Source organism: Rutidosis leptorrhynchoides, chromosome 6, assembly GCF_046630445.1.
Source record: "Rutidosis leptorrhynchoides isolate AG116_Rl617_1_P2 chromosome 6, CSIRO_AGI_Rlap_v1, whole genome shotgun sequence".
Lineage (NCBI taxonomy): Eukaryota > Viridiplantae > Streptophyta > Magnoliopsida > Asterales > Asteraceae > Rutidosis > Rutidosis leptorrhynchoides.
Genome location: NC_092338.1, coordinates 156,373,135 through 156,383,145, shown reverse-complemented (window position 1 = coordinate 156,383,145; position 10,011 = coordinate 156,373,135). Strand labels below are relative to the sequence as shown.

The window sequence follows — 10,011 nt, the reverse complement described above, 5'->3', positions numbered from 1 at the left end:
CTTGGCATCGAAATCAGTCAAGAAAAGGAAGGCATCTTCATATGCCAAAAGAAATACACAGAAAATCTCCTGAAAAATTTTAAACTATACGGTTGTAAAACCGTCGCGACGCCACTAGTTGTCAATGAGAAGATGAGACAAGAAGATGGATCGGAGAAAGCGGATGCTTCAAGATTCAGAAGTCTCATTGGAAGTCTACTATATCTAACATCAACAAGACCAGACATCATGTACGCAACGAGTCTGCTATCCAGGTACATGCAAAACCCTACTCAAATACATTACGGAGCTTCTAAAAGAATATTAAGATACTTGCAAGGTACCATGGACTATGGAATATGGTACAAGCCCACTATAGACTCGAAGCTTTATGGATACACAGATAGTGATTGGGCCGGATCAGTGGATGACATGAAAAGTACGTCAGGATACGCATTCACAATTGGATCTGGTGTATTCTCTTGGGCATCAAAGAAACAAGAAACAGTAGCACAATCGTCAGCTGAAGCCGAATACATAGCTGCCGCAAACTCAGCTAATCAAGCTATATGGCTAAGAAGAATTCTAGAAGACATGGGCGAAAAACAAGACGACGCTACAAAAATATTCTGCGACAACAAGTCTGCAATTGCGATGGCTAAGAATCATGTGTTTCATGGTAGAACAAAACACATTGATATCAAATATCACTTCTTAAGAGAAGTCTCCTCCAAGAAAGATATTGAATTACAATACTGCAAAACCGAAGAGCAGATTGCAGACATATTCACCAAAGCACTACCAAGACCCAAGTTCGAGTTTCTACGCAACATGCTTGGAGTAATCTCGAAAGACATTAAGGAGGAGTGTTGAATTATTAATGTCTTTCCACACTATTCTAGAATTAACTAATATTTATTACATATATGATCTTAGATATTTATCATATAAATGTCTAGAAGTTAGTTAGCAAAAAGAAATTAGAATATACTAGAATAATAATAACCGACATAAGTGATGCTATAAATAGGATGATGATGTTGATGATAGGTGTGGAACAACAACTAAATCCAAAAGCAATAAAAGGTGTTGCATTTTTAATACAAGTCTTTCTATCCTATTTCTCCATATTCCTACAAAACCAAACGTCCCCTCATAACATATAAATTAAAACCAATTAACTTTTAATAATTCTAAATACACAAGTATTATAACAGAATCATTTAAAATTGGATTCCGTATGAAGAGGAACTCCTAAAACGGTGACAGCTCGCTAAACATGTAATATCAATCAAAAGTTCACATATTTTATCACGTGAACATAGAAAACAACTTCAAACTAAACAAGTATCGAAAGTTTATGAAATCAATCTAGATAATCTACGATCAGAAACGGTATGTGGCTAAAAATTTAGTAGTTCGTGTACATGTTCAAGCTCCCCATTGAAAGTTTATTGAAATGTCTTTTCTTAATTATATTATGTAACGATCTTATCCCAAAATATATGTTGAAGCTATGTCCTTGGTAATGGTGTATCAAGTGTCATGAAATTCTATGTATCATTGGCTTTTCATGTATTTGAAGTATCTGATTTCACATTATCAAGTATTAGCCGAGATATGCATATCTCATATATATTACTGTATCTTTGATTGTTCCTATTTTTGTAAATTATTCTAAGGCTTAGCACATACTTAGCTAGATTGATATTGTTACCTTGTTTAGAGATTTGTATTGTTGTATAAATGTACGATGACTAAATCAATCACAAGCATCCAATTATTCATCTTTCATGGGATATTCATCAATTGGACGTCAAAAACGCTTTTCTACACGGTACGTTACACGAGACAGTTTTTATGCATCAACCTTTTGGTTTTAGGGATCCCTCGCTTCCCGATCATGTATGTCTTTTAAAACGCTCTCTTTATGGTCTCAAACAAGCTCCACGTGCTTGGTACCAACGATTTGCTGAGTTCGTTTTCACTATTGGTTTTGCTCATAGTCGTTGTGATCATTCATTATTTATTTACAAAAATGGTAATGACGTGGCTTATATTCTTCTTTACGTTGATGACATTGTACTTGTTACGTCTAATAGTGGTCTTCGTTCTCATCTAATGCTTCTGCTTGGTCGCGAGTTTTCCATGAAAAACTTAGGGCCACTTAGTTCTTTTTTAGGGATCGATGTGCAACGAACTAAAACGGGTTTGTTTTTGAATCAAAAATCGTATGCTGAGGAAATCATTGATCGTGCAGGATTAACTCATTCTAACTCCGCCAACACTCTAGTTGACACAAATGGGAAATTAAGCTCTACAAATGGATCTCCTTATCCGAACCCGACTCTCTTCCGCAGTTTAGCTGGAGCACTTCAATACCTCACCTTCACACGTCCCGATATCTCCTACGCCGTGCAACAAGTGTGCTTACATATGCACGCACCCAAAGACAGCCACATGCTCGCACTCAAACGTATTATTCGCTATGTTAAAGGGACTATTTCTCATGGGTTGCATCTTACAAAATCGAATGTTAATTCCTTAGTCGCCTATACTGACGCTGACTGGGGTGGTTGTCCCGACACTAGACGCTCTACAACGGGTTATTGTGTTTTTCTCGGCTCTAATCTTATCTCCTGGTCCGCAAAACGACAACCAACGGTATCACGATCTAGTGCGGAAGCCGAATATAGGGGCGTCGCAAACGTTGTATCCGAATCTTGCTGGTTACGCAATCTACTTCTCGAGCTTCATTGCCCAATTCCGAAAGCTACAATGGTATTTTGTGACAACGTTAGCGCAATTTATTTATCTGGAAATCCCGTCCAACATCAACGGTCTAAACACATTGAAATGGATATTCATTTTGTTCGTGAAAAAGTAGCTCGTGGACAAGCCCGTGTTCTCCATGTTCCGACACGTTTCCAAATCGCAGATATTTTCACGAAAGGGCTACCGCGAGTATTATTTGATGACTTTCGAGACAGTCTAAGCATTCGGCCTCCTCCCGCTTCGACTGAGGGGGTGTATTAGCCGAGATATGCATATCTCATATATATTACTGTATCTTTGATTGTTCCTATTTTTGTAAATTATTCTAAGGCTTAGCACATACTTAGCTAGATTGATATTGTTACCTTGTTTAGAGATTTGTATTGTTGTATAAATGTACGATGACTAAATCAATCACAAGCATCCAATTATTCATCTTTCATCAAGTTAACTCGAAATTTGTTTTGTGTTGTTTCATTAAGTTCAAGATTCGTGTGTCGGGTTTACATGATCATCATGGGGTTCAGGTGTGTCGGCTAAACCCTTGTCCTGGTGTTGTTGGTGAAGCATGGCCATAGAATTAGTATAATAACCTTATCCACATGTAGCGATAGATATATGATGACAACTTTTGTCTAATACATGTGTTTTGGATTTTGGTTTGTTTGCAATAATGCAAAGGTAAACAGATAAAGTTCTTTTTTTCTAGACTACTGGAAAAATGGAGGTTTTTTTTTTCTTTTTTCTTTTTCTTTTTTTAATTTTGATACACTCGGGTTAAGCTTTTCTTCTTTAGGGTACTAGGAAAATGAAGTTTTTTAACTCCGATATACTCGGGTTAACCGAATTATCTGGTAATTGTTTTCGACCATTGTTTAGGCTATATGGGAAAGAGTAGTTTTCTTTTTGTGGATTACCTTAGACAGTTACATAACGCCTTGATCACCCTGTTCTGCGATCAAACAAAGGCATCTTTATTGGTATGAGGCACGTGCATAAACTTTGGTTTTTGTGGTCAAGCTTTTTGGATTTTAATTTTGTTTACATACAGTATAGTAACTAGTGAATAGACGTGGAATCACAGAATTGTAAAGAAAAAAATTGTTGAATGATATGTTATAGTTGACGAATGTTATTGTTGAATGATCATGCTCCACATGTTAAGTGCACCTTTTCAATGGTGATGATACAACACCAAAATTTAAATGCTACTAACTCTTTGGTGTGAACTATTAACTACTGACTCCTTATATGAGAGATCAATGGCATCACAAGCAAAACCAACCATCCATCTCGCTAACCGACGTTCTTCTGCAACGTAAACACGGTCAAGAAATAAATAAGAATAATACACCTAAAAGTGATGATGATACAGTACTAATGTAATGATATCAGTGTACTAATGTGATGATACCAGTGTAACAATCTTTACTTTCAAAAAAAAAAAAAAAAAAACTTATAACACTGCAAGCGTTGGATAATAGTCTAAATTTAAGAGCAAATTTAAAAAGTATGTTCCTCAAAATGTGCAAAATGGAAGACATCAAACTAAATAAATCAAGTGGGATCAAAAGCAAAATATGACTGGATGAGAAAAATAGATGTCTGTTGAGAATTAGTGCACATCAAAATCAAATGAGATCCCATGTATCAAAGAGTTGAGTCACATGAAGATACATGTAAAAAACAATGATGATTTTTAAACCCAAATCTCTTTTAATAGACACAACATATTGTGACGATCGCTCCAAATTCACTTTGGACGAATACATCATTCATTAATTTCATAGTGAGGTTTTGACCTCTATATGGTACGTTTTGTAAACATTGCATTCTTTTAAAAAGGCACACAATAAATGAATATATAAATCCAAGGTTTTCGACGTCTGATGATTTCTACGTATAGACAATTACCGTATATAATAGTTTACAATACTACATCCGTTGACAATGCAGTCAAAATAAGATACACGGTGATGATTTTGTGAATGCAAAGTTTTCTTGAATAAAGCATGTATGACTCCATGCACATAGCTTGTATAACGTATAAGCGAACAGCGAAAGACTTCTAGAAACCTGAGAATAAACATGCTTAAAAGTGTCAACACAAAGGTTGGTGAGTTCATAGTTTTAATGTTGCACATAAATCGTATGTAAGGGTGGATCACAAGATTTCAGTTGTTTCATCCAGAAACGTTTATCAAATGATTCTACGTAACAGAGCACCCTGGTAACTAAACTTTAACGTTATTATAAGTACCCCTGTTTTAACATACATGCAACCAACATGTACAATACACGCAATCCAACGTGTACTAAACTCAAATAGCATACGTCTGTTTTATAGTTCAGGCTAGGGTTTCTATACCTGGAACAGACGGGGATGTCAAGCCCTATGGATCCATATATAACTACTCGCGCCCACCAGTTCTTATAACCGGCAGTTACTAGTTACCAAAGCTAAGGGATTTTCGGTTCAAACTCGGTGTAGAATTTAGTATGTACTTGTGTCCATTGCGTTTAAAATAAAGTGCATGTATTCTCAGCCCAAAAATATAGATTGCAAAAGCAATTAAAAAGGGAGCATATGAAACTCACCTTAGCAGCACATAAGGTCATTTACCAAAAAGTGACCGAAACTCGGAATGCAAAATTAACCGTAGATCTTAACCTATAGAACATATGTTGATCAATACATGTCTAATAAGCTAGGTTGGGTCATAGTGTATCACAATCCTAATGCTCGAGATTGACATAAAAAGTTATCAAAAGTCATTTCAAAAAGTCAACCTGACCCAATATGATCTTTTAAAATCTATACTATAGTTTGAATGATCATGGTAATTGAAAATAGTTTAACATTTCACATGGTTTTCCAATTCTTGAATAATTAGACTATAGTTTTATAAAGCTTTAAAATATGATAAAACAGTCAATTTTGATAATTGTTCAACAAATCGAGACGTGCCTTATATAGAAATTCATTTACTCGATTAGTAATATTTGAAAATCCAAATTATCAATCTTATAAACAAGTTGTTTAAATATCAATTGCAGATTCAAAAGCAATTTCAATTAATGTTAACCATAATTCAGTTGTCCATATCTTTTAATTCGTTCATCGAAATTACGCGATCTCTAAATGAAAAGTTATTGATTTTTTGCCAGCTTTCCAAAAACATACATATCATATACCTTATATCAGTAATATATGTATTAAATTCGTGATCTATCATAAACTATTTAACGACAAAATTAATCGTACTAGCATGCATAATCCTATATACTCGAGCACTAGTCAGGGATACACTATTAATATATAATAGATAAGATATAAATGCTTACGTATCAATATTGTGATTCAATATTGTAGAAAAGTACGTAGATGCAACGGAGATATAAATACTAGTTTGACTCACGAGCAAAACCCTTGAACAATACCCAAAACCTCCTTAGTAATAACTCATAGTTTCCTTAGCTCTATCCCGCTTGAAAACCCATTTTGAAAGTGACACGCTCATGACCTCATCGTAGTATATTAAGTGATATAATTAGCAATAATAATAATACTACTAATAATAATAAAATAAATAATAATAATAATCTTAATAATAATAATAATAATAATAATAATAATAATAATAATAATAATAATAATAATAATATTAATATTAATAATAATAATAATAATAATAATAATATTAATAATATTAATAATATTAATAAATAATAATAATATTATAGAGGGAGTAGTATATGTGTAAAAAAAAACTCGAGCAGAAACTGGCCTTTTATAGGCAACTTTTCGGAATCTGATGCCCATGCGATCGCATGAGTTTTTAGTGTATTTGCCATGCGATCGCATGGCCGCCTGATCCAGCTCAAAATGTTTTTGTTTTCTTGTTTGTCGACATATTATTATATAATATATATAATATATATAATTTAAATAATTAATTATATATTATATTAAATTCATGTGCATAGTTGACTTGTAATTTTCGTTCCGATGACTCGTACGTTGTCACTCGACTTATGTCCCGGTTCTGATTTCTCGAACGCATTTTTGTACGCTTAGAAAACTCGCAATTTACGTTTTGTGACTCGTACCTTTGTCAAAATATAGTCTTAAATTATCAATAAACTATATCATTCAAAGTGTATCTTAAACTTTCGAGTGTTTTGGTCATTTACTTCTATAAATCATTGTCTCGCTATTTGTTAATATATATATATATATATATATATATATATATATATATATATATATATATATATATATATATATATATATATATATATATATATATATATAATAACAAATCATTTTATGACCAAGTTAACATATATTTTCAACATTCATAAACACGTTTTAAATATACGTCGCAAGTTATTCATATAATTAATATTCCAACTTATCATATATATTCAAATAAATATTTAAACCAATAAGTTTAATGTATGGTATAAAACAATTAATACATTGTTACGTTTTCAAGTTATAGTATATATATATATATATATATATATATATATATATATATATATATATATATATATATATATATATATATATATATATATGTATCTATATACATATAATTGTTCGCGAATCGTCAAGAACAACCGAAAGGTATTTGAATATATGAAAGTAGTTCAAAAATTTTGAGATTCAGTTTTACAGACTTTGCTTATCGTGTCGAAAATGTTAATCATACAAAGATTAAGTTTAAATTTGGTCAGAAATTTTCGGGTCATCACAGTACCTACCCGTTAAAGAAATTTTGTTCCGAAATTTGAGTGAGGTCGTCATGACTAACAATAAAAATGTTTTCATGACGTATATGTGTTGATAAATAGAGTTTTATCACCGTTGAATAATATGGATAAAACAATCCAATTATTCGAAGCGTATGAGAGAAGTTATCGTAAAAGAGTGAAATGAAGAATAGAGATTCGTCTTAACTCTTGACATATTAACGATTGATTTCTGGAATTTAAGGAATAGAAAATCTTCATAATCTAAATAAGATTTGATTCTTTGGAATTTAAGGAAATTAAGATTTCCTTTGATTAAATGCGTAATCTGCCTCGATTGCTATGTCTGATATTTTACTATAAATTGACCTCTTCCATTTCATTTATTTTCACCACTCCTATAATCTTCTTCCTTATTTTATACTTACAAAAGATTTGTGAAAATGCTTCATCCAGTTCTGATTCTTGATATTTTCTTGGCTATCATATCATTCATTCTTCTTTTTCATCTGCCACCAGAGAAGGTTATTTTCTTCTACTATTACCTTGGGGTTATATTATTTTTCATTCTCCCGTGTCTTTATATTGCTATACGCATTGATATACACGGTTTGTAATTTCGGGGTTGTTTTCGGGCTTTATATTTTCCATTATATTTCGGAGCTTCATGCTTTCGTTTTCTCTTCCCGACTTTAAGTCAAGCGAATAATGGTCCAGAATTCGTAGGTATGAATTTCGGAATGAACATAATTAATGTTCTAAGAAAGAAATGGTAATGACACAATCTGACTTGTCAAATTACCAGAATACCTCAAAAAAGACCGAATCATCAAGAAAAATATTTTCTTGATATGTTTAGAGGTTAAATAAAATGAAAGAGTTATGTAACATGGTTCATGATGAGGGTATGATCTGTGAACCTTTATCACATTCCATTAGAAACTCAGCATGACTTATTGTAATATAATCACGTTGATCAAGTGTCATTATATTATACTAACTCATGCTTCAGTTCCCAACACTACTTCAAAAACATTCATTTTTCAAAAAATTTAGAATTTAGAAACTAAAATAGTTTCTTTTATGATGTAACACAGATAGTGCAAAGAGATAAATAATTTTGGATGATAATAGTTATGAAGACATCTTCAGAAATATCGAAGATATTTATAATGAAAGATATGATAATATCTTAGAATTTCTAATATCGAAGGATGATGAAGAAGATTTATTTGTAACGGATTTTGAGTCAGGAGCAAGGTATTCGTTAATGACTTCAGCAGATACTGAATCATTTGTATTCTTTGAAGGCAGGTTTAGTCTTTGTGATTTGTCGACAACCTCCTTCATGGTCTGCTCAATCCGTTTTCAGTTCCAAACCTTCTCTTTTTCTCAGCTTTACCACCATACTATTCTTTATCATCAAACTTTTGACTGTTAAGGTCGTTTACAGTTTTTGCTGTTTCATCAGCATTTTTTCAAAATTCGGAGAACTAGTTTCGCAGTTTGGGTGTTTTTCAGAAACTTCACCTTCGAAGTAAATAAGTCTAGGAGATAGACATTATATGTATATATATAACTGTTGGCGTAGAGTTGCTGCGAAATTCGAAATACTGATTGCTAATTCCCGGTAGTTGGTATGGAAATTACCATTACAAGATGTGGATGAGTACATGATAGGGTTTCAATGAACAATTATAATGGTTTTTCGGAGAGACTTTAAGTCACAGATTAATGAATTTGCTGGTACATTTACTGTTAATGTGGTGGAACATGAAAGGTTTCCCAGTAACAAAAACGTATATGCCAAAGTTACAAGTCTGAAAGGTCGTCGTTGACTAGTTGAACGGTTGATAATACTGAATACTTTAAAAAGGAATTACAAGGTTATTTTTGGTAAAAATAATGCTAATGGATCTTGCACAGATTTAAAGTCAAAGTATAGCTTTGAAAGATATAGAGATCTAAGAATGATGTCACCGGTTCAGAGTTATGACTTGGATTCTGATCCGTCAATATCAGAATATATAATTGAATTTGTATGAAAACGATTGTATATCGTTGTGAGCATTGTTAATAATTTTTGAATCAAAGTTGAAGAATGTACAGTGTAACATATTAATTGCGAACTTAAGTATTTCCCGTGTATTACCTACCCGTTAAAGATTTCACAATTAATACTTTGTACAAAAGAATTTTTATTACCGTCTTTATGAAAATATATGTATGTATATTTTCTTTAGATGTAACACAGATTTAATGAGTTAATATTATATTAAGCTCATTTAATTTTTTTTTAGCTGGATTAGAAATGAATAATCTCTAAAACATTAAAGATTTTATAATTTTCTTGGAGTATTTTACTAATGTAATCAATACTTCGTTATTCAGTTTTATTGATATTTCCTCAGTGAATCATGTTGGTGCTTATGGAACTCTTGCTAACTTCGCAAGGTACAAATGATGTTTTCTGGAAAGTTTCGAGTATACCGAAAATGA

The 10,011-nt window shown here is 32.3% G+C and overlaps 1 protein-coding gene across 1 annotated transcript; it reads left to right on the top strand.

The window, feature by feature from the left end:
- Nucleotides 1-1,839: 1,839 nt before the first annotated feature.
- LOC139854194 (uncharacterized mitochondrial protein AtMg00810-like) lies at nt 1,840-3,015 on the top strand. Its single transcript, XM_071843513.1, has one exon. It carries the CDS (start codon nt 1,840-1,842, stop codon nt 3,013-3,015), a length of 1,176 nt encoding a protein of 391 aa, XP_071699614.1.
- Nucleotides 3,016-10,011: the final 6,996 nt, after the last annotated feature.